Source organism: Rhincodon typus, chromosome 11 (assembly GCF_021869965.1).
Source record: "Rhincodon typus isolate 14 chromosome 11, sRhiTyp1.1, whole genome shotgun sequence".
Classification (NCBI taxonomy): domain Eukaryota; kingdom Metazoa; phylum Chordata; class Chondrichthyes; order Orectolobiformes; family Rhincodontidae; genus Rhincodon; species Rhincodon typus.
Window position 1 is genome coordinate 41,027,985 of NC_063342.1, and position 26,488 is coordinate 41,054,472.

The window sequence follows — 26,488 nt, forward strand, 5'->3', positions numbered from 1 at the left end:
GACACTAAGTAATGCTACCACTTTTCCTTCTACTCCTCTTTTATATCCAAGATTTGTACCTAGGTAACTTGTACCTAGGTAACTTGTACCTAAGATGGTGCCGTTGTAGGCAACCATTGTAAAAACTTTCCACTGTACTTCTGTAGTAGGAGGACATGTGACAATAAAGGGTATCCTGTTCTTCCATTCCATTCATGAACTTGACCAAATGTCTTTTAAACGTTGTAACTGTACCTGCATCCATCAGTTCCTCTGACAGTTCATTCCACACACTAACCACTCTCTGTGTAAAAGAAAGTACTAACCATACCTTCTATATTCATCTCCACATCATTTATATAAATGACAAAAAGCAATGGACCCAGCACCAATCCTTTCAGCGCACCAATCTTCGTGGCACACCACAGGACACAGGCCTCCAGTCTGAAAAACAATGCTGTACCACCATCCTCTGTCTCCTACCTTCAAGCCAATTTTGTATCCAATTAGGTAGCTCCCCTTGGATTCCATGTGATCTAACCTTGCTAACTAATCTACCATGCAGAGCCTTGCCAAATGCCTTGATGAAGTCCATGTGGACAACGTCTATCAACATGTTTCAGGAATTTAAGGTTTTCATGTCAGGGTTTATCATCTCTTCCAGTATGGTGTGTTCCCAAGTTGATGGCAGGTGTCCCAAATACACCTGCTTCCTGCACTCCCTCTCTTAGATCCTTTTGATACTCAACTGAACCATCAACTGATCAGCTAACTGCACTACCTGTGGCTGGGAAATGAGCTATATACACCCATGTACTCTCTGTGCCTGGATTCAGCTCCAACAACACTTAAGAAGCTGGACACCATCCTGGACAAAGCAGCTCACTTAATTGGCACTACATCCGCAAGCATCCATTCCCCTCCACCAATGCCCAGTAGCAGCAATGTGATCTACTAGATGCACTGCAGAAATTCACCAAAGATCTTTAGACAGCATCTTCTAAACCCATGACCACTTCCATCTGGAAAGAAAGACAAGGGCAGCAGATTCATGGGAACATCACCACCTGCAAGTCCCCCTCCAAGCATTTCACCATCCTGACTTGGAAATATATCGCCAATTCTTCACTGTTGCTGAAGTTACTGTCACTGTCAAAATCCTGGAATTCCCGCCCTATTGGCATTGTGGATCATCCGACAGCAGGTGGATTGCAGTGGTTCAAGAAGGCAGCACACCATCACGGGCAATAAACACTGGCCAGCCAGCGATGCCCACATCCTACAAATTTTTAAAAATGCATTTTTTAAAATTGCCATGCCATGCTTTTTGGTTCAAGATGAGTATCCTGTTTGTGGCTGTGGTTGTTATGTTGTGGTAAATTCTAATGACAGACACAGGAGTTTGAGTATGATCATTTAGTCAAGCGAACAAAGGGAGAGTATACTCAAGACTAGCTAGAATAAACCCTACTGAATATAAGAAATTCATCACTTATATTCATTTTTAGTTTCATTCTGTTAATCAAATTCCTACCAGAATTTAGGATTCTGTTATTCTGTCGGTTCGGAAACATACAATAAACAAAAGTCTTCAGTCTTGGGTATGTATTTTCATTCACCCAAGCAAAGCCTCTTGCCCTAGCCCAGCTATATTTTTTGGTTCAACTCTTACCCATTTATCCCCTCACACTCCCCTTTTGTCTCCTTATCAGTTAATCCACTGTAGTTCCTATGGCCTTTCTGGAAGGTTCCTGCTGTTGTCAACCTTTATGGTGTAGAACATTCACCTGAAGAATTTTTCTTACTGTAAGCATAGAAATCACTATTTAATCTTTAGTCTAACTCTTACACTTTTAAACTCCAAACCTCTTACAATAAAGGCCATAATTACCTTTTACTTTTTTAATTGTTTTTATGGCATTTTGTATGAGTGGCACAAATGCTTCTGCGGTTAATGACAGTATTTATAAAGAACACCATAAGGTTTTTATTCTATTTTTAGCAAATCAACCCAGATATCTCCTTGTAGGTAATTACTGAACCACACAAATATTGACCAAACATGGTACATTTCTCTCTTTCTTTTGTTTCTTTGATTCATAATTACACTTCACTCCATCATTTCTATCTCTATCAGTATTATCATCTGTTTCTGTTTCTATCCACATCTGTCTATCCAATGGAATATTCCGTAGACTCCTTACTCTACAGTCTTCGTGTTTTATGTGACAAATGGTTCGCTTTGAAATTATTTGGTATACAGCTATTATTTCTAATGCATTGAATCTGGCATTTATTATGCTAATTTTCTCATATTCCTTCTTCTAGGGCATCACTTTAAAAATGAATGAATTGAACCACTGTATTGTTGCAAGGATAATGCATGGAGGAATGATACATAGACAAGGTAGGTAGAAGATCTATATTAATCCACAAATTTAACTATTACCATTCCAAGAAATTCATACATTTGGAGACAAAACATTCAGTACATAATTTTTCCATCAGTATTTTGCCCGATGTTGCCAATGGGAAAAGTTACAAATAATTAAGAAGCATCAACTAAAAAGTGAACCCAAGGAAAAATTTATCATACATGAGATAATAAGATTTTGGAGCAAGTCGCTAAAGAAAACCATTGGAACAGACACTATCCAGCATTCATGAGACCTTTGGATGCATTTCTGGAAATATGGGTTTTGCTTACAAAAAAGGGAGCAGGATTTTCCTGTGCCTAAAACAAATGCTTAAGTTTTTATCTGGCTCTTTTAAAATGTTTAGGAACACTCCATGTTGGTGATGAAATCAGAGAAATAAATGGCATCAGTGTAGCTAACCAGACAGTGGAACAGCTTCAAAAGATGCTTGTGAGTATATAGATCATCTTTGCTTTTTTAAGACTAATATTTAATTTGGAAGTAATTTAATCTTCTGGATTTTTAATCTGTCTGGATTTTAGGGATGAAAGGATGCATTCCTCTGAGGCCTACATGTAAATCACCTTAGAATGACAGGTCATCTTTGCTCTTTCCGTTCGTTAGCCAATTTTAGTTATCCATTGGTACAAAGTTGGCACGGACAAGCTCTGTAAACAAGTCTTAGTGATGTACACTTAACACATTATTGAAGGAAATTTAAGGTGTGTTCACTTTTAGGTGCAGTTGTTACAATTTATGATCTGTACTAAAGCAATAAGTATTCTATCTGTTCACTGTCACCTATATTGCCACTATAACCACCCACACCACACCCAAAGTCAGCCACACATCTCCTGCACAGATGCACAGAACAATATACCTTTTCGTGGAATCCAGTGTAACATCAGCATGATCCAGAGGAGGCGTAGTAGTAGTGTGACCCCTCATGAGCTGGTTACTGTATTACTGCCCAATTACTTACATTTCTCTACTCTTTCCAGTAACAGATTGATGAGCATCCAACTTGTGAACCAACTAATTGTATTATTTAACACATATTGCTGGATAGAAGATGGCTTTCTGCATTTCACAACTTGAATGATAATGAAGTGTTACTGCTGCACAAACTCTGTGAATGAGATAAAGTTATCCAACAAAATTTAATCATCTTTGAAACTAGCTGGCACTAACTTTCACTACATCCATTCATGCTTCAGCTTTTGAGTCTTTCACAGTTTTCATGTGACTGCAGAGACAGCAAAACCCTCCTCAGTTGCTCATGGTTCTAGCATCAAATATTTGCATATTGCATTTATTTCCACACAGGATGTTTCTCTCCCCAGTTCACTATTGGGGATTGTTTCATTGAACGTCCAAAGAAATATTGAGTGAGGAACTCTCACCCAGATTTTCTAATGTCACAGACTTTGTGTGACTCCATAGTTCAAATGTGGCCTACAAGAATTGTTAGGGTCTTGAAAGTGAAAAGGTGTTGAGCATGCTCCTCTCCCATCTTTGTCCTTCATCCCCCTTTCTTTGTTCCCGATCTCTGACTTCTTCTCAGTCATTTCCCCTATCCTTCGTAACCTATGTACCCCTCCTTTGCATCCCTGTTGTCCTCTCCTTCACATCCTTATTTCCTCCGCCATTGTGCCCCTATCTATCCTTCCTTTGAACCCTATCATCTCTCCCTCTTTTGCATCCTATCTTCACCTATTTTGCACCCTCAAATCCCCTCTCCTTTAAGCTCCATTCCCATTTCCCCAATTTCCCCTTCCTATACGGCCCCATCTTCTCCTCCTTTGCACCTCATTACCTTTTACTTTGCACTCCCTCTCCTTCCCTCCATTGTGCCACATTCCTCTCCTTTGCCCTTCCCTCCCACTTTTTTGCCTTTCCCTCCCTCTCTTTTGCCCCTTACTCCACCCGTGCCTTTCTTCCTCCCTCCCTTGTGTCCCCCCACCCTTCCTCCCTTGTGCCCTTGTCTACCTTGCCTTTGCACTCTATTTCCCCCTCCCACTCCTTCAAGATCACATTACCCCCTCCTTCACAGCCCTCTGTTCCTCTCGAGGCAATTTAGTGAAAATGCAGTGACAAAAACAGAGATTGCTGGAAAAGCTTAGCTGGTCTGGCAGTATCTCTGAAGAAAAGTCAGAGTTAACATTTCAGGTCAGGCGACTCTTCCTCAGAACTGATGGTGGCTAGGAAACCATCAGGTTATATGCAGATCATAGGGAGGGGGAAGGCTTAGGGAGTAAATGATAGGTGGGGATAGAGTCCAATGAGAGAGAAGAGCAGTTGGGCAAAAAAGCTAATGATGATCTGGCTAGAAGGGTGAATAGCTGTTAATGGAGACTGTGTTACTGACTAACAGTAGGTAGTTTGTAATGGCAGACTATGTGATAATAAGGCCTGGTGTTTGGAGTAGGGGGCTAGGACATGGTGGAGTTTAGGCCCTAAAATTATTGAATTCGATATTGAGTTCAGAGGGCTGCAGGGTCCCCAAGCGGAAAATGAGATATTGTTCTTCCAGCTTGCATTGAGCTTTGCTAGAACACTGCAGCAAGCCTGAGACAGAGATGTTGGCCGGTGAACAGGGTGGTGTGTTAAAGTAGCAGGCAACAGGTAGCTCAGGGTCATTTTTGTGGGCAAGACGTAGATGTTCTGCGAAGTGGTCAGACAATCTGCGCTTCATTTCCCCAATGTAGAGGAGACCACATTTTGAGCAGCAAATGCAGTAGACTAGATTCTGGAAAGTGCAGGTGAAGTGCTGCTTCACCTGAAAGCTATGTTTGGACCCTTGGATATTGGGAAGGGAGGAGGTAAATGGGCAGGTGTTGCACCTTCACCGGTTGCAGGGGGAGGTGCCGTGGGGCTGTGTAGGTGTGTTTGACTGAAGGAAGAGTGGACCAGGGTGTCTCGGAACGGTCCCTGTGGAAGGCGGACAAGGGAGGGGAGGGGAATATGTGTCTGGTGGTGGCATCTCGCTGGAGGTGGCAGAACTGGTGTCTGATGATCTTCTGGAAGTGGATGCTGGTGGGATGGTAGGTAAGGACAATGGGAACCCTAATGGCTGTTGCGGGAGGGAAGAGAGGAGGTGAGGGCGGAAGTGCGGGAGATGGGTCGGACCCGGTTGACCCAGTGGTCAGTGACAGAATGCAAAAGCAAGGAAGTTATGATGAATCTTTTTAAAACCGTGTTTCAGCCTGAACTGGAGTACTGGGCACCACACTTTAAGCTGAATGCATGGAAGATTTACAGGAATAGTTCCAGGGATAAGGGACTTGAGTTACAAGGATAAGGTGGAGAAGCTGGAATTGAGCTCCATAGAGAAGAGAAGGTTGAGAAGAAATTGGATAGAGATGTTAGAAAACCTGAGGGGCCTGGATGGAGTAGATAGCAATAACTTGTTCCCTTTGGCAGAGAACCAGAGGGAATAGATTTAAGAGGTGGCAAAAGAACCAAAAACAGCATGAGTTGTTTGTTACACGGCAAGGTGTTTACAACCTTGAATTCACTGAGTGTGTTGGAAGTGAATTAGGTTGTCACTCCGATAAGGAATTGGATAAACATGTAAAAAATAAAAATTGTATTGAGTTACAGGGTAAGGCCCTGTTGGGAATGTAACTAGCTAAATCGCTCTTACAGAGAGCTGTTTCAGGCCCAATGGCTGTGTCAATTCTCTGTTTTATAACCATTTTATGATTTTGTACCAAGGTAATTTTATTGCATTGCTTCACTTCCTCATTTCAATTAAATGATGATTTTCTGCCTGTTTGTCATTCATTAGTCTAAAAGCTGTTTGGCTGGAAGTAACTTAGTTGCAAATGACTACTGAGCTCCCTATATCTTCAGGTTATTTTTGCTTGTGAAAAAATATAAAGACAGAAGTAAAGCCACAGAGCAAAAACTTGAAGTGCTTTAACTGTGATCAAATGCCGCATTTTGTATGAAATCTTTGCACAAATAAATTCACTTACTGAAAAAGTCAAATCAAAGTTTGTTGTGGAAATGTACAGCACTACTCAATGGTTGTTAAAACATAATGGTTTCATCTTACACATAACATCCAAATGTCAGACTTTTGGATTTTAATAGATATTCATTTCTTCTCACTCTCAGAGGGAAATGAGAGGAAGTATCACCTTCAAGATTGTGCCAAGTTATCGCACTCAATCTGCTTCCTGTGAGGTAACGAATTTAAAAATTAGGTATTTTTAATAATTCCCCCTCTTTGATGACTAACTGTGTGCTGACTGGTGATTGTAAAAGCTTTCTGTGTAGGTTGGTTCTGCCTGTACAGTTCAATATGCACACCAATTTTATAACAAAGATAACGGAATAAATGAGTGGATCTCTTTACTAATATAACATGGAAGCAAAAGTCTTTGTTTAGCTGAATGGAAATTTTGGTGAATTTGGATTGTTTCAATTACTAAGTGTTTACTTGAATGGAATTCCGTAAATTCCCTTCATCCAAATTAATTCGTTTTTCTGTCTTGTATTAGATATAATTACTAACTAGCAATTCGCTGCAACCTTGACCGCAGTTAAGGAAAGTGAATATTCTGTCTGGTAGTTTTTATTATTGTGTAACAGGTTTTGGAAGCTTCCACTGCCTCCCCTGGAAACTGAAATATTACCAATAGACTTCAACATATTGTGCAAGGCTGGGGGTTGGGGAAGGACTTAACTGCTTTACCAAATCAACCATTTTGCTCTATAGATACCATTCCAATATGGTAGGCTAAACTTTGTTAATTATCTAATTAATAAAATTACATAAACCCTATTGCATTACATCTGTCTCCAATGCACCAAGGAACAATGCAATACTGTTTCACATGTATGGATCTGTATTTGGATTAATCTGCACCATACATGCTGGACAAACTCAGCAGGTCTGGCAGCACCTAGTGAAAACATATTTAATGCTTTGAGTTCAATATGACACTCCTTAGTAAAGAAGAATCATTGTGAATTTGAAACATTAATTATGTTCCTCTCCTCAAAGATGCTACCAAGCCTGCTGTGTTTCTTCAGTATTCTGCTTTTATTTCAGATGTCCAGCATGCTTGGTACTTTTTGCTTTTATGTTATTGCAATGTATATGTATTTGGTAAATTAAGTCGAAGCAAATCAAGTCACTTCTTCCTGGGTACAGATCAGTAATACAAGTATCAGTAGTAAATTGGCAATTCCATCTGAGTAGATAAAAAGTTGTGCAAGGGAAATATAATTCATATGGGTGCTATTAAGATTTTCTTCCCACTTTAGGTTAAAGCATGTAGATGTGGATAATAGATGTAGCTAAACTCTGCATGAGTTATTCTACATTTGTGATGTTTTGTACTGATATCGGATTAGATAAATGGAAAAGGTATTACGTTCACCAGTACTGATACCATAATAAGCACAGCAATTTCACCAAAAATATATTTTTTAAAATGGGAGAGACAGAAAATTTAGCCACTTTTTTTCTGCCTCAAAGAAGTAAACATATACTTTCCACTGGTTGTAAAGACTAAACTATAAGAAAGGTTCTAATATTCTACCAAGACAATCTAGGTTGTGACCAAAACAGGAGTTGCATTATTCAATTGATTTCATTTGATTCAAGTGATTTGCCAATGTGCGGCACTGTGCTGTTTCCAATATGTTGATAGTATGTTAAGTCAACATAGCTATTTATCACGGGAAAGCCCACTGGCAATTATTTATATAAATAATATAGTATTTTTTAAAAGTACAAATTTTAAATAAAATCTGCAGCATATAATGAATTTATTACCATTCAAAGAGAAAAACAAGTCAGTGCATGATTCTTCAAATTTGAACTTAAACTCAACACTTCACTGACCTTTGATGTCGCACATTACACAAACACACTGCTTTTAATCAGAAGGTTCATGACATTTCTAGCTCTTTCTAGTTTCCTTGTATCATCTAGGTAGGTCACTAGTTTTGTTGTAATATCTTAAAAAAACTATTTCAAAGTTGTTGTAAAAATGAGTAAACTTGTTGATTGAGTTTTCAAAATAGTAGCAAAGCTCCCAGAAAATGCCTAATAAGATCTAATAAAAAGTGAATTTTATTCATTCAGTTGCATTGACCAGAGACCCTAATTGTAAATAGACAGAATCAAGGAATGGACTGGCTGGAATATAGGTAAAAGTCCTTCAAGTCTGTAGAAATATAAATTGTCACTGGCTGTATATACAGTGTGAAATGTCAACTAAATGATGGCCTACAGTGTATAATTGAGTTTTCCCTGACATTTTTCATGGATTTTTAATTTTTGTGATGTGAGCATTGCTAGCAAGGCCGACACTTGTTGCTCAACCTTATTTGGCCTCAAGAAGCTACCTCCTTAAATTGCTGCATTCTAGTCATTTTTTTCAGAAAAGAAGGCAATCCATTATGTAGCACCTTGCACAGCCTTGATATGTGATAAAGTGTTTCACACCTTATAGAGTACTTTTGAAGTCTAGTCACTATTGCGATACGGAAACACATCAAGTAGTTTGCACATAGCAAGCCAATAGCAAACTTACAATGATCAGAACGGTTTTTTGTGATATGAATGGAGGGATAAATATTAGCCAGGACACCACTTCTTCGAAATAGTGTCATAGGATCTTTCATGATTCACTGAGGGGATTGACACAGATTTAATGTCTCATCTTGAAGACAACATTTCCAACAGTACTGTAAAGGAGACTGTCTAGATTGTGCTCAAGTGCTGAAGTGAGACTTGAAGCAACACCTTTGATATAAAGGTGAGCAAACTACCAACTAAACAGAGTTAGTGATGTAATGACTAGGGAAACTTCAATTTAAGTTTGCTTCAATTTCAAAATGTTAGAATCTTATAGGGTCTAAATTCCATTAAAATAACAAAGCCTATTGCATGATTGCAAACTCCTGGAGTCACCTTGAATGTTTTCATAGTTCACTAGCTACCTCTAGTGGTAGAGAGTGAATACTGTACTAAAACATGAACATTTTGGCACATTAAAAGAACAAGAATGTTCAATCCCATCATTTTCTTCTGGCTTCACCTGCCTTCTCATTTGGTAAATACAATAATTGCATAACTATTCAGTCTTAAAGTTCCACACAACCTTGGTGTGTTTGACTCTAATGATATTAACCCTCTCATCCCTACTTCACAGACTTTAGAATTTGCCCACATCCCCAGAACATGTGTCATTATTTAAGTTAGCACAGTAAACAACAGCGCTTGTTTTGGTAACATTTTTAAAGTTTGAAATGAGAAAGTGAAAAAAAGTGTACAAAATGCAGCCTTTTATCAGGCTGGAAAGATATAGAATAGAAAAGCAATTTATTGTCAGTTGTATTTATGAAAATACAGTGAGATGTCTATAAGTCACCACAATTCAAAGCCATTTTAATTACAGAAAGTATAAAAAGAAATAATTGAGACAAAGTTAGGCCAAAGTTCATCTTTTGTTCCTACGATGGGGGGCTCCTGGATATCTGGGGTGACTATGGGGTGCCTCTGCCAAAGTCGCTTCTGAGGCAGCCAAGGCAAGGAAATTTGGACTGGACCCACCGTGCTGCCACGTGCTGAAACCAACACCGAAGTCCCTGCATTACTACAATAGCAAGGAGGGATAGACCAGACCCATCAAGTTGGTGATGCTGAAGCCATTGCCACTTCAGTTGCCACCCGAAACCACCACATTGTGCCGTATCCCCTATGCACAATCTGGATCTACCAGGAGGAACAGGTCAGACCCACTGACTATGATACCCTCAATAAGACCGCGGCCACCAGGAACTCACATCCGGGAAATCTACCATGCTACCACCGCCTCAGCAGGCCCTCACAACTGCCTCCTTCTACTACAACCGCAGAAAAGAAGGAAAAGTGAACTTTGATACAAAACAGAAACAAAGAAATAAAACAAAAAAAGAAGGATGCGGCCAGCAAGGTGAGCAGAAGCATACGGGCACAGAACCCAGACACTTTCTATCCTGATGCTGCTGCAGCTGCCGCTGCCACCTTGAAAATTTTTGAAAGGTAAGTGAAAACTGAAGAAACTGGAAGGATTAAACATTTATGCACTTTTAATTATTCTGGTGCAGGTAGTTCTGTAGGCATCTGTTTAATTAAAAGCCGAAGTGGACTTACTTTTTATAGGTCTAGTTATTCTGCTGTAGGTTAAAGAAGCAGTAGTAATATCAACAAAGGGAACAAGCACGGGGGCATCTATTTCCCCACAACCTAAATTGCAGAAACCCCAGATGTAAGAGCCCTTATTACTTGAATCGCATATCTTAAGCACCCCTCTCTCAAAAACAATCTGTAGATGTTTTTTGACAATCCAACATGAAGAAAGTTCCAGCTAAAAAGAAACTTGTTCTTAGCCTTTGTATGCATTCATTTCTCACAGGAGTATTTTGATGGTAATCAGGAGCAGAAGCTCAAGCCAGTGTTCCTTGCCTGATTCAGAGTGCTGAGGCTAGTCCAGCCCTTTGCTAAGATCAATTTACTTGGCAGAGTCTTGGGATCAAACTTTGGAGCTTCCTGATTTGTATTGTTTAGTTACTGTTTAAAATCACTGAGGCAGCAGGAAAACTCCTATTCCCATTCCTAAGAAAATTATAACTTATTTTAAAATAAACCTTGTTGTTACCTAACCCCTTCTTGTTACCTCCCACAAAAATGGTGCATTATGGTCTATAGATAGTGTGCGACGAGCTCAACTCAAATATTGAACCAGATCATGGACTTATAAAGCTAATGCTTAGAACTGGACCTTGGTAATGTACAATTTAAGCTGTATTGGAGTCAATGTAATCCTACTAGCTTACCAAGAATAGATGTAAAGTTTATTTACATGCAGTACTGAAAAAAATTGCTTGGGAAAGGGAAAAATGTGACAATGATTTATGAGTAGAAATTGTCTGTGCTATTTGATTTATGTACCATTTGTTTTCAATAAACAAATTTGTCTTGAATGTACCCAATGCCTGAGCTACCATAACCCTTTGTTCCAGACAATTTCAAATATTTACCAATGCTGTGTCAATTAAGCCATCGTCCACCTCAATCCTAAATGGCCAATACTTTATCCCGAGTCTATGACCCAGAATTCTAGACTCCCAGGTCAGGAGTTAAAACCTCTGAGCAGCTATCTGGTCTAGCCCTATAAAAATGTAATACATAATACTTCATGTAAGTAACCTTTTAAATAAAGGCTTTTGGTTTAATATAACAGGGATTGTGAAACATGAATTAACCAGACAGCTGTTCAGTCCTAATCTGTTTTTGAAAACTCTGCTTACACCTAAAGCCTTATCCCTTATTGTGGAATAGAGAGACTGATTCCTATTTAGAATTACACCTTGTCCTATTATTTAATACAGTGTATAAAATTCTGACATGTGTTGCAGTTGTTTATATAAGGTGCTGCTGAACCTTCTGTCTCGTTGCAGAGAGATTCCCCTTCCACATCCAGACAATCCCCTGCTAACGGCTATAGCAGCACTTATAATTCTGTTTCGGTAAGGCTTCCATTTACAACACAAATCCAAAGTTCTGTTGCCAGTAGTGTAATTGTGTTATTGTTGATGATTACCTCTGTACCAAGGAAATTTTCTCAAAGAAAAGACCTGCCAGTTTTTAGTATCAAGTTCATAGAAGCCATTGACAAATGTCATTTGATTCCTGATGATTTATGAAGATTAGTTTTCAGCTATGGATCAGTTCCAATGTATCTTGCTTCCAAGATTCATTGGCACAGTTGATAACTGTAAATTGTTTATGAAAAGGACAAAAATTAGGTGAGCAGGGGAAGTGAAGAGAAATCATTTGTGTAATGATTGTGCCCATCTGAAAGCTGATACAACAATACAGCATAGCCTTTAAAGCATGGTTCACATGAGAGCTCTAAGAATTATGGTTAGGTTCCGCTATCTGAGTTCTCAAATTGGTGTGCCCACTGCTGCCGTGGTACATGCACATTACAATGTGAAGCTGGAGCCTGGCCTGGCAACTCAATGCTAAAGATCATTCTTTTGTCAATTGACAAAAAATATGGGAGTTTTGTACATTTTCAACACAAGTTCTTATTTTACCCGCTTTCAACTTCAACAATCATACAAGATGTGCTTATTTATTTTGCCTGAAAACAAAAGGGCCACAAAGTAAACTTTTGACTCAATTTATGCAATCAAGGTGCAGAACGTTGAAGAACAATAAGAACATACTTTCCCAAGTAGCTGCGAAACTTTTTATGGTGGTAGTGATTAGGTAATTTCAGAATATGCACTATCTGTCCAATTCTTAAACCATCATAAGAGAACCAGTATGATAGTTTGTGCATCAACTACTAACAGTCAGCCTCCAGTATAGTTTGGATGTTGCTGTCTTTTAATTACTCCTGTATTCATTAAGTTATTGTTAGTTTACCTACAAACCTCTCTTCACCCTACTGTTTTTGCCAGTTTTCTCTCCATTTTGCACAAATTCTGTTTGGCAAGAGACCATCATCCAATTGGATAGCACTTTTGTGTGAATGTAGACAAAAAAAAAATCAGCAGGCTTATTCCTGCACAGAGGGAATTGTACCTGATCCTGTCCACCTCGGTGTACATTGTGCTGGATAGCCATCAGAAATATATAAGTAGTGGATAATTTTCCCGTCCATAACCGGGAGCACTAAACCACAAGTTGTAAGGATCGGTTTTTTCCCCCAGTCTAGACATATTCTACGGAATTTATCGAGACTATATGGAATGAAATTGAAAGACAAAGTAAACCCTTGCCACTTTCAATTTGCTCCTTTTGTCCAATTCAGGAATGGCATTTTGAGAAGTCCAAGATCTGGCATTTGCTATGCATTCTGTCAGAGAAACGTGCAAGGGGCAGGGAACTAATGGAAATGTGAATAAATAATTTACAAAAGAGAATTGGTGATCTGAGTGTACTTTCTGTAATGAAAAAACAATTTTCTGGAGAAAGAACTCAAATGGTATAGTAACACAACTCAATATCTGAATCAAATTACTCAGTTGGCCAAGGTACTGAAATTTAGTAAAGTTGATGAATGTAGCCCAAATTCTATTTCACCTATTTAAAACAACATGCACAAAGTACTTCCAGATGAGTTGTGCCACATTGAAACAATAATTGTGTTCATTTACAATGAAACACCTAGAATGTTATATTTTATTGAATTAAAATTGCAATGTTACTGCAGTTCAGCTGTCTACTTGTGTTGAAAATGTAGACTGCATAATGGGAATGGGCAATATTGTTCACAGCTGGTATCTGCTTTCTATGGCTTGTTGCTAAGCAGCCTGGCCTACTTATCCTTGAATCATTTTATGTAATGGCTTGACGCATTATGCAAATTGATGCTTATAACACCTGATTATATCATAATTTTTGTAATAATAAAGCAAATAATAAATGGAAAATATTATAGAATTTTCATAGCTTTGCTTTGAAGGTGAAATGAAAATCTCTTTTCCTTGGGTTGACTTTATCCTACAGGATTTGCCATCAACTACACAACCAAAAGGACGACAGGTGAATAGTTTAACTCAATAAAAATTTTATAGTATCCATGACTTAGTACCAGCACACAATTCATTTTCTCATTTGATATTTTGTATGTTAAGTTATTTAACTTTTCAGTTAATTGTATTAATTAAATCTATATCTGGCCAGAGTAGAATTGTCAACAGCTGTCCGAATATTTCATATCACATTGTCATGCAGCATGGAAAGTGAACATTCAACCAATTCAACCTGTGCTTCCTTGTTAGAGCTATCCAATTATCTAAATTTCCTGCTCTTTCCCAATAGACATATACAATGTTTTCCCTTCATATGTAATATTTGAGTCCCATTTCCAAATCTCCTTGTAATCTTCTCTTCTCTATAAGATTAACAACCCCAGCTGCTCCAGTCTCTCTATATAACTGAAATCCCTATTAACTGACACAATTCCAGTTGATTTGTTCTGTGTCCTCTCTAAGGCCTTAGCATCCTGCTGCCTTCAAAGATTGGTATATATTTAACCCCATCCTTTCCAATATGTTTAATGTTGCCTCTCATTCTTCAAAACAAAATGTATCAGTTCGAACTTCCTTGCATTAAACTGCCATGTGCCTGCTTGTTTTGCCAGTCTACATCCTCCTGAAGCCAGTATAACTATCCTCCTCACTGAAAATTCCATTTCGGAGTTTTTGTCATCTACAGACTTTGAAATGATACCCTATAAACACAAGTTGCCATCATTAATCTGCACTAAAAAGAGCAATGGTACTAAAACTGACCTTTTGGAATACACCATAGTATATTTCTCAACAGTGTAAAAATCATCCATTCACCATTTCTGACTATTTTCTGTGCCTCAGCCAGTTGTCAACCATGCTACTATAGACTTTAATTTTGCTAACAAATTTATGACATGGTACTTTAGTGAATGCTTTTTCAACATCCATAAACCATGCACATCAACATTCTCTGTTACTTCATATATAACTTGATGAAATTATTCAAACATAATTTGTTTTAACAAATTCCAGTTGAACTTAATTTATTGTCCCATATCGTTTGAAATTCTGATTAATTTTGTCACAATTTGTTATCAATAATATTTCCCCAGCATTAATGTTAATTGATTGGCCTATAGCTACCCTTTTTTAAACAAAGTGTTTGTTTCCACCAGTCCTCTAGTAACCATTCCTATACTCAAGAAACATTGGAAAATTATGCCCATCACCTTCTCATTGTTTTTATCCCATTCTACTGCCTGCTATACGAATACATAGAAATTTGTAAACTTTTGACAGTAGAAGTGTAAAAATAACAAGCAGGTCATTTTAATGAAAATGTATAAAACTGCTTTTACCTTTATCTTTACATTTACCATTGTGTTGTGTATTTGGTAACTTTATTTTTGACAGCTTTGTATTCCTTTAAATTCCCTGGATATGTTGTTTAACAAACATTATATTTCCTTATAAAACCTCCCTTGTCTCATAGATTTATGTTCGAGCACAATTTGAATATGATCCATCAAAGGATGACCTTATACCTTGTAAAGAGGCTGGGATCCGGTTCCGAGTTGGAGAGATCATACAAATCATCAGTAAGGATGACCACAATTGGTGGCAGGGGAAGTTAGAAAACTCTAAAAATGGTACAGCTGGACTCATCCCCTCTCCTGAACTCCAGGAATGGTAGGTCTTCGCAGCTATCTTTTATCATCAAGACACTTAATGAATATGATAGCTTTTCCAATCAAGACATGAACATTATGAGTATTGTCTACAATTCCAAAACCTGCCTCACTGCTTCCCTGTCATCACACTATTTGTACGACATGATATCTTGAATGATGCGTGCATTGCTTCATCTGAATGCTAGTAAGACTGAAACCATGGATGCTGTACTACATATGATAGGTTCATGTTTCTGCTGTAGTAACACTTATTGCCACACCTTGATCTAATTTCCAAGTGTGTAAAGGACCAGTTCAGAGTTTGGAGTAACTGAAATTCCATGTTTTATATTTTTTAAGATATGAGCATTTCTGGCAAGGCTAGCATTTATTGCCCATCTGTAATTGCTCTTGAGAAAGTAGTGGTGAGCTGCCTTTTAAACGGTGGCACAGTGGTTAGCACTGCTGCCTCACAGCGCCAGGGACCTGGGTTCGATTCCACCATTGGGCGACTGTCTGTGTGGAGTTTGCACATTCTCCCCGTGTCTGTGTGGGTTTCCTCCTGGTGTTCATGTTTCCTCTCACAGTCCAAAGATGTGCAGGCTAGGTGAATTGGCCATGCTAAATTGCCCGTAGAGTTCAGGGATGTGTTGATTAGGTGGGTTATAGGGGAATGCGTTTGTGTGGGTGCTCTGAGGATCGGTGTGGACTTGTCGTGCCGAAGGGCCTGTTTCCACGCTGTAGGGATTCTATGAATCACGTAGTGGAAATACAACCATAACGGTGTAAGTGAGAGCTTTGTAGGATTTTGACTCAGTGACAATATATATATATATCATATTTTGGTGAGTTATTTGCAAGTAAGAATGCCACACAACCAGGAGAAGGGAACTTGCAGTTTGGGAGGGTATGCTGTGTGGAAGATGCAGAGAAGCTTCAGTGTGTTTTGACAAGTACATGGCAGATGCATTTATAATGTGGATAAATATGAGGTTATTCACTTTGGTAGCAAAAACAGGTAGGCAGGTTATTATCTAAATGGCGATAGATTGAAAGAAATGTAGCACAAGGATGTCCTTGTGCACCAGTTGCTGAAAATAAATGTGCAGGTGCAGCAGGCAGTGAAGAAGGCAAATAGTATGTTGGTCTTGTTAGAACCCTCACTGATTTTTCATTTCTTTTCACCATTTTTGGTCTAGAGCTGTGAACTGTGAGCGGAGAGCTAAAGGTGGTCTATAGACTGAGAGTTTGTTTTAAAAAAAAACAGAAAAACTGATGCTCACTTATGAGGCCAGGCCTGAAAGTTAAATTAATTTGATTCTTGTTCAAAGAATGCTCCAGTCATTTTGGTTCAGGAAATACATTATGCTCAAGCAGATGATGGATACTGAATGTTAACTGGGATCATAACAGTCAACCAGTCTAACAAGGAGAAACCAAAATTTGGACTGAAACCATAAATCGCTGCAAAATCTGTTCTGCAAGTGTCACTGGACCTGAAATGTTAACTCTGCTCTCTAATCACGGATGCTGCCGGACCTGCGAGATCTTCCAGCAGTTTTTAGTTTTGTTTCAGATTTCCAGCATACTCAGTTCTTTGGGTTTTGTTTCCAAACTATGTTTTGGTCAGAGGATAATGGCTGCAGAAGTTACGGGACGGAGTTTATTGTTCCCCAGTTGACCTCTCGTTATCCACTTAGTGAAAATGCAGAGAATAGAATCTCAATTATAAATATTAAGTGAGTATTCCTTGGAGTCTGCTGAAAGCTATTTGTATGCATCACTGTCTTCAGAAACCAAGTAAGATACAATCCCATGTGCCTGTGGGATTACAGATTGTGGTGCCTGCTTAAATTAACTGGTCGGTTATATCTCGTTTATTCCTTTTGATTTATCCCATAACTGTGTCTTTATGCCTGTCTGAGTGAGGATAGAATTGGGAATGGGTTTAAATTATAGACATTGATTAGATCACCTTGTTGTTTAACTTTGCTCTGCTAAAGTTACAATTTTATTAATTATTTTTAAATCTTCTGTTTAAGCTATAAACCTCGGTGTCTGGTATCGATTATTCACAAAGTCTGGGCTCATTACTGAAAGAGGCTGGCTAGGAGCCATTTGGGTCAGTTTTTAGGATCATTGAGTATTTTCATTTTTCTGTGCTGAGAATACAGGAAGAGGGAGGCAGATTTGATGTGGAAGGTTGTTCTGGCTATTGAGGGAGTGGAAAGAAGATTTATGTCACTGATTCCTGAAATAGCAGGACTGACGTATGGGAAGACTGTATTGGTAGGACCATATTCACTAGTGTTCAGAAGATGAAGGGGAATCTCAGAGAAACCTGTAAAATTCTAATAGAATCAGACAGGCTCAATGCAGAAAGAATATTCTGATGAGTGGGGGTACAGAACCAGCAATCACAGTCTAAGGTTAAGGCCTTTTAGGACAGAGATGAGGGATAAGGAGGAATCTTTTTACCCAGGGAATGGTGAACTTTTGGAATTCTCTGCGGGAAACTGTTGAGGCCAAAATATTGAATGCCTTCAAGAAAGATGCAGATATTGTTCTTAAGACTAAAGGGATCAAAGGATATGGGAGAAAGCAGGGATAGTCTGCTGAATCGGATGATCAGCCATGATTGTATTGAATGGTGGAGCAGCTTGAAGGGCTGAGTGGCCTATTCCTGCTCCTATGTTTTATGTTTCTATAAATGCGGTGTTCCTGTGCATCTATAGTACTTGTTCTCCAAGAACCAGAAGTTACAGTTTTGGAAGATGATGTTGTTGGGGACTCTTTTCAAGTTACTGTAGTGCATCATGTAGCTGTTACACTGCCAATACTGCATATAGGTGGCAGACAGTGTGTCGATCAAGCAGGCTATTTTGCCTTGGACAGCATTGAATTTCTTGAGTGCTGTTGGAACTATACTCATCCAGGGAAATGGAGAGTATTCAGCTACACTCCTGACTTGTGCCAGATAGATGGAGGACAGACTAAGCGGAATCAACAGTTGAGCTACTCCCTGCAAAATTCCTAACCTCTGACCAGCTTTTGTTGCCACAATATATGGTGGCTGATCCAATTAGGTTTCCACTTCGTTGGAATTTCCTAGGATGTTGATGGTGGAGGATTCAACAATGATGATGCCATTGAATGTCAAGGGGGTATAGATAGTTTCTCTCATTGGAGATGTTCATTGTATAACACATTTATCGTGCAAATATTTCTTGCCACTGAAGTTTTTGTCCAGGTCTTGCTGCATGCAGGAATGGACTATTATGAAATCTGAGGACTTCCAAATGGTACTGAACGTTGTGCAATTATCAAGTAATGAGGGTTTATCACTACTTATGAACTTCTATTGGAAAGAAAGCCATTAGTGAAGCAGCTAAAGATGGTTAAACCGACAACCTACCCTGAGAAATTCTTGCAACCGTGTCCTGTGACTGAGATGATTGTACTCCAGCAATCAGAACCATCTTCCAGTGATTTTCATTGACTTCAGCTTTTCAAGGATATGCCAAACCTCAACTCTTGAATTCAGCTCATTTGTCCATGTTTGAACCAAGGCTATAATGTCCTGGAGCAGAGTAGCACTATGCATCAGAAGTGAGCATTTCCACACAGGTTGTAGAACTCATTGATAGCCCTAAGGTTTTGGAGTAGATTTGTAGCTCAGGTTGTGGGTGTTGTGGTTGGTTGGCTGGCCGAGATGGCTCATTGTTGTTCCGCAGACGTTTCATTACCCTGCTGAGTAACATCATCAGTGCAGTCTCCGTTGAAGCACCGTTGTGTTTTCCCGCCTGGTTTTTAAACTCTGGAGTCCATTGAGCTGGATTACCTCACTTCCGGTTTTCCTTTGCAGTGGCGTGAATATGGGGTCGAGTTCTATGTGTTTGTTGATGGCTTTCTTCGTGGAGTACCAGGCTTCTAGGAACTCCCGTGCCTGTCTCTGCTTTGCTTGCCCCAGGATCCTGGTGTCATCCCAGTCAAATTGGTGGTTCTCCTTATCCATGTGGATAGAGATGAGTGAGTATTGGTCATGTCTTTTTGTAGCCAATTGGTGTTCGTGTACCCTTGTTAATTTCCTTCCTGTTTGTCCGATGTAGTGTTTGCCACAGTCTCAGCAGGGACTCTTGTATATGACATTGGTCCTGTCCGTAGTGGGTCTTTGGTCTGGGTGAGCAGTTGTTGTAGGGTCGACGTGGGTTTGTGTGCCACTCTATGCCCAGTGGTCGATGTGTTCTTGATGTAAGGTAGCGTGATGAGTGTGTCAGGGCATGTAGTATCTTCCTGGTGTTGTTCGTGTAGGCATCTTCTGACCCAGTTTTTTGCATATCCATTATCGGCGTAGTTCTGTGCTGCTGCAGTGTGTTGTTGCCCATTTAAATAGTGTTTGCACGCAGCTTCGTTTGTGTGTGTTAGGATGGTTACTGTAATGTCATATATAAGATTCCCTGCAGAGGGTGTGACAAACACTACATCAGACAACAGGAAGGAAATTAACAACAAGGGCACATGAACACCAACTGGCTACAAAAAGACACGACCAACACTCTCTCATCTCTATCCACATAGATAAGGAGAACCACCAATTCGACTGGGACAAACAAAGCAGGGACAGGCACGGGAGTTCCTAGAAGCCTGGTACTCCACGAAGAAAGCCATCAACAAACACGTAGAACTCAACCCCATATTCACTCCACTGCGAAGGGAAACCGGAAGTGAGGTAATCCAGCTCAATGGACTCCAGAGTTTAAAAACCAGGCGAGAAAACACAACGGTGCTTCAACAGAGGCTGCGCTGATGATGTTACCCAGCAGGGTAATGAAACATCTGCGGAACAACAATGAAACAAGGCTTCAGTGCTACAGACAGGATGTCGTCAGGTCCCAAAACACTTGATGCATCTGGTGTCCTCAATACAACATATGAGAAAAGTTCCTCAGTGTAAAGGTGACTCTTTGTTACGAAAAGGACTGTGCACTGGATACACCTACCAGTACTGTCATGGATGAATGTATTTGTAGCTCGGGTTGTGGATGTTATGGTTGGTTGGCTCACTGAGCTGGTTCGTTGTTCTGCAGACGTTTCATTACCCTGAAACGTCTGTGGAACAACGAATCAGCTCGGCGAGCCAACCAACCACAACATGGATGAATGCATCTGCAGCAGGTCACATAAGTTTGTCCAAAGGTCAAATTCTGTCACCATCAGCGGCCGGCGCAGTCTGGTACTGATGCCCTTCGGAGTTTGGTCAATAGTGGTGCGATTGAATCACTCGAAGTAACAAACGCTGAACTCCCCAACCCAGAGTACATCTGTTCCCTTGCTACCCTCAGCACTTCTTTGCCCATCTTTGACCCGAAGCCTTGAGACTTCATGAGTTCTGGAACCAATGCCAAGAGCTTCCAGAACAATTCTTCCTGACCATATACCATTATTCTGCCATATCTGATGGATCTGACCTTTATAATTCAATGTGTGACTGTTTCTTGCTGCCATTTGTGAGTTTGCATGTCAATGTTGAGTTGTCCACCAAGTTTTATTCTTCAACCTTTTAGTGATTTGATACAGTTGACTAATTTGCTAGACTTTTTCAGAGCCCAGTGACAATTCAGTCATATTTCTGTAGTTATGGAGTTACATGTAGACCAGATCAGGTGAAAACCATGGATTAATGATCCAATTGAGTTTTATGAGTAGTCATTTGTGGTAAAGAACTTGAGTATCACTAAAAAATGACATATTTGTGGAAGCTTTTGTTTTTCACTCATCAGTGTAATTAGCAAGAGATACCACTTTAAAGAGAGAAAAGAAGTATTTTTATCCTGTATGAGAAGAGTGCTGATTGGATGGAAAGTGTACTCTGGTAGAGGTAGTGCCATGGAGAATGCATCAGTTAGTTGTTGATTTACAGTTGACAGCAAGCTTTGTTAAAACTTAAACCAGGCAGGTGGCTTTGCTTGGTCAAGGTATTCCCTTGAATAATGAACTAATTTCTATCATCCGTTTTGTTGAGTTGAAACAGGTGCATATGTGTACATGGTTTTTCTGTCTGCAAAGAACAAGACCCTGATTACTAAATGTGTAGCTTCTAGTTCATGCAAGTGCACCATACTGTAAGCCCAACTGACAATAGATTGTCAGCATAGTTCCTACATGTTCAGGATTACTTAGCAAATGTTGTCCAATTGCAGAATCAAGTGTAATGTTAGCCACAGTGTTTTGAGTTTTGCTGGCATTAACTGGTTCCATATGGTCTGTATCTGTTTTTATTTTGCAAACATCTGAAAGGAGATGCTGTTTAATATGATCCACCAGTCTTTTGGATGTGAGGCCTTGACACCATGAATCTGAATAGTACTGAAATTCATATGCCTCCTAACTCATTTGTGTGATATGCAGACTTCTTATTGGCTTGACAGCAGTATCCTGTTGATGGCAAATACCACTTGTGTTCCTATGCACAGTATCAGAATGAAACAATTCTTTCATCTGAAACTCAAATTTTCTAAGGTAATCTGAAATAGACTGGAACAAAAACAAAAGTGCTGGAAAAGCTCAGCAGGTCTGGCAGACTTTGTGAAGGAGAAAACAAAGTTAACATTTCAGGTCCGGGTCTCAGTTCTGAGGAAGGGTCACTGGACCCGAAACTTTAACTCTGTTTTCTCCTTTACAGATGTTGCCAGACCTGCTGAGGTTTTCCAGCAACTTTGTTTTTGTTCCTGAAATAGACTGCATCCTTTTCAAAGCCAAAAGTGATGGCCTTAGGCCCGTTGATGAGTTTTTGCAAAATGGAAAAGTAAATTATTTAGTCAGGTTAGCCATTATTTAAAAAGCAGCTTTGATGTGCAGTATTTCAGTTTGCACAATGAACAAATGGCCCTAATTACAAGGTTGTCAATAAGGCAAATAATACAGCACATGGAACTATAGGAATCCTAACACGTACATTGACAGAGAAAGTTAGGCTTGTGTGGACTGTATTAGAGAATCCCCTATGATGATTTCTCGACTATTACATTGGGAGCTTTTTTGAATTCCTCATTTCAAAAGTGAATTTGAAAGCAAGTTAGAACCCATTAAGACTTCTTTTAATCAGTTATAATTTTATGATCATTATTATTAAGACTAGCATTTTGTTCTAAACTTTACTAAGATTTGAATATTAGATTTTCCCTGCTGCCATAGTAGTATTTGAACTTGAGTCCTGATCATTAGTCCAGGCTCCAAGTTACTGGTCCTGTGACATTATCATTATGCTATTGTCTTTACTGTATTTCATTATTAAATTATAAGACAAAACATTTGCAGAATTGCATGCCCTTTATCCATTTTGAATAACCCATTTTAGAAAACAGAATTAAAATATTTTGTCATTATAACTACATTTTTAAAATTAATAATTATACCTAATTAGTAAAACAACTGCAACTGAGTTAATTATCTTCAGGAAAAAAACTAGATAAATGCCTGGATAGGCGAAGCTTTTGCGTTATAGAGATACATATGAACTAATTTTAAATATCATGTGATACAGTGATCTATGTGCTAATATGGCAGCAAAGTGACTTAAGAGAAAAGTAGTAAGCCAAAATTCAGGAATAAATGTGAGCAGAAATGTGAATATTCTAAAGTATTTTTAGGGATCATGAAGTATTTATTTCAGAAATTTTCCTGAAGATTAAATGAACTAGAGTTCAGAATAAAGCAAATTAGTCATGGAAAGTACAGACTTGAAAGTACAAATAACGGATTCTCTTTGTAGGGTTGAAATATGGTGGCAAATTATTGCCAGAAGGATATTTAATCAGTGTGGGGATTAAGAACATGGTGCAAAATTCAGTGTATGGCCTTCCTGCTCCACTGCTAGTTGAAGCCTTGGGAAATGAATGTCCACTAAAGGGCTTTCTTTCAATGCTGCTACTGTTATACATGGAAAGGGGACTTGTGACATGGGGAGCCCTGAAAGCAGACCCTGTCGGGGATTTCTCATGGGCTGGGATTCCTCGTTCGAATGCCTGAATAAGGGATCCAGAACAGGGAAGTGAAGTCTTGTTAGGATCATTCCCCTTTCCCTTTCTGCCAATACACACCCCTTCCCCAGCACTCTTTCCCCCACCATCTCTCTTTGCCTGGGTCCATAATTGCTTCTATGCTTCATGTGGCTGTAGTGGTGGCATCAGCCTGTGCCTCATAGTGATGCTGCCTAACAGTAAAGAGCTGCCAACCTCTGGCCAGTAGCAGTCATTACTTCAGTGAGCTTTCCCAAATAGACATGTCAAAGGACTTTTGACCTCATCATCATCTTTGCGTGCCCTGTGCTTTCTTATAATATTGTTATTGACAACTGTTACCTAATTTGTTGTATTTTTGTTTCCATAACAAGGCGTGTTGCATGTATAGCAATGGAAAAGACCAAACAAGAACAGCAGGCTAGCTGTACCTGGTTTGGAAAGAAGAAGAAACAATACAAGGATAAATATCTAGCCAAGCACAATGCAGGTATTATGTTTCGTTTAGCTGCTGAAATTCTGAATCCTATTATGCCTGTACTTGCCCTTCTTTAAAAAAAATCTCTTTAAAACTATAATAATAGGATTCTTGCTGGGTTAATGAACAAAGTGAGGTTTTGTGATTGTGTATTAATGTCATAAGTGACCCATTGAAAATAATGAGGTTACAGCAACTATTAATATATTTTCTTGGCTTTTCAGCAATTTTAACCCAATTATTATAGTTATTTTCATGGATTCAATATATCTATCAGTAGTCATCTTTCTAGTTTAGGAGTTTATCAAAATTAAAGCAGTCCAGAGATTTATGTTTTAAATTTTAAGGTGCCATTGAATTATTGAAGAAAGTGTAATGTAGTATTAATACGCAGCAAAACTGCATTTTCAACCTAAAATGATATTTATTTTCTTTTAGTTACTGCACTTAATTAATACTAAAATAAGTCATTACAACAAAAACCATCAAAATCATATTTTTGAAATCCGTTTGGATTTACTGCAATATTTCTTGGCATCGAACTTTATGGAGTTGGCTCATGCTACACTATTTCTGTTTGTAAAATGGCATAATCCAGGGATCTACCAATGGATTTCCTTTGTGATCCAGAGTGAACAGTCATATCTTTCATGGATATATTACTCATTAGTTTCAATAGTGGAGTAACTTACTCATAAGTGAGGTGAGGCTTGATGTGAGTCATTAAAATTTATTATTACCTGGTAAAATGAACATAATAGATCCACATTTATAATCAGATCTATTATGATCACAATGACATAAAATAATGATGATGCTATGTTACTCTACATGAACAGGTCATGTTACTTAAAAACATCATAAATCCTCAGTGTTCTGGTTACAACCTAGGGCAGAATCAGTTCTTTGCACAGTCATTTGCATTTTCTGCATTCCTTTACTGCTAGACTGCAAACTGCACAATATTGAGACTTGGTCAAAAAATCTAGTGAACATGACTGTTTCTGCATGCCTTCCCTTTGAAACTAGCTTTGTGTTAAGTTCAGCAGAACTCCATCTCCCAAACCCCACACGTAATGAATGCAATGATCAGAATGTTTGATCTGATCCCGGTCTTATAAACTTGTTACGTATAGCCAGCCATTCTAGTAGCTTCTATTTGTCAATTGTGAGTCTATCCATTGTTAGTACAACTTCTATCTAATCTATTTCCTCTTTCACTATGACTTTGGTAGCATCTTTCTCAATAAAGACAGATGCACATTTAATACTTCACACGATTATAACTCAGAAGGAGGCCATTCGGCCTTGTGTCTGCACTGGGTTTCTAAATAAGCATTTCGCTTTGTGCCTTTCTCAGGCTTCTCCTTCCAACGCTGCACATTGTTTCTGTTCAAATAATCATTTAATTTCTTGTTGAATGCCTTAATTGAAACTGCCTACTCCACACTTTCATATTCAATGAATTCAAATCCTAACCACTCACTGCATGAAAAAGTTTTCTTTATATTACTTTTGTTCCTTTTGCTAACTATTTTAAATCTGTGCCCTCTTGTTCTCTATGCTTTTATGAATTGAAACATTTTTTCCCTTATTTACTCGACCCAGACCCCTCATGATTTTGATTACTGCCATCAAATATTTTCCAAGCCCTCTCTTTTCAAGGTGAACAGTATCAGCCTCTCCAGTCTAACTTTATAACCAAAATTCTTGAAACCATTCATATCAACTTTTACTGCACTCTCTTCAATGTCTTCAAATCCTTTGCACAGTATAATGACCAAAACCGGACACTACAGAGCTTTTCTGAAGAAGGGTCTAGGCCCAAAATGTCAGCCTTCCTGCTCCTCTGATGCTGCTTGGCCTGCTGTGTTCATCCAGCTCTACACCTTGTTATCTCTTACAACAGAACTACTGGCTTATACAAGTTCAGTATAACCTTCCTGCTGTTGTATTCAATGCCCTTATTTTTAAAGCCTAGGACACTGCATGCTTTATTAATAGCTTTCTCCACCTGTCCTGCTACCTGTAGTGATTCATGCTTATATACCTCTTGGTTCCTCTGCTCCTGCACCCCCTTAAGACTTGTATCCATTATTTTACATTGACTCTCCGTATTCTACCTACCAAACTGTATTGTCTCACATTTCTTCACAATGCACTTCGTCCTCATTCTGTCCACCACGCTACCAGATTGTCTGTCATTTTGAAGTTCTATACTACCCACTTCATAGTTTACAACATTTTCTAGTTTCATATCATCCCCAAATGCTGAAATTGTGCTTTATACCACAACGTTTAGAATCAGTAATTTGTATCACGAAAAGCAAGGGTGCCTACACTGACCTTTAGTGAACTCCACAACAAACCTTTCCCCATCCCAAAAATTAT

At 38.9% G+C, this 26,488-nt stretch overlaps 1 protein-coding gene across 1 annotated transcript in view; it reads left to right on the forward strand.

Moving 5' to 3' along the window:
* The window catches only part of LOC109937398 (peripheral plasma membrane protein CASK), a 183,038-nt gene that overhangs the window by 126,631 nt on the left and 29,919 nt on the right, over window positions 1-26,488 (forward strand). Inside the window, exons 7-13 of the mRNA XM_048603099.1 lie at window positions 2,308-2,386; window positions 2,761-2,846; window positions 6,519-6,587; window positions 11,862-11,930; window positions 13,924-13,959; window positions 15,424-15,620; window positions 23,994-24,109. Coding sequence (XP_048459056.1) covers window positions 2,308-2,386; window positions 2,761-2,846; window positions 6,519-6,587; window positions 11,862-11,930; window positions 13,924-13,959; window positions 15,424-15,620; window positions 23,994-24,109 — 652 coding nt within the window. The remainder of the gene's footprint in view (window positions 1-2,307; window positions 2,387-2,760; window positions 2,847-6,518; window positions 6,588-11,861; window positions 11,931-13,923; window positions 13,960-15,423; window positions 15,621-23,993; window positions 24,110-26,488) is intronic.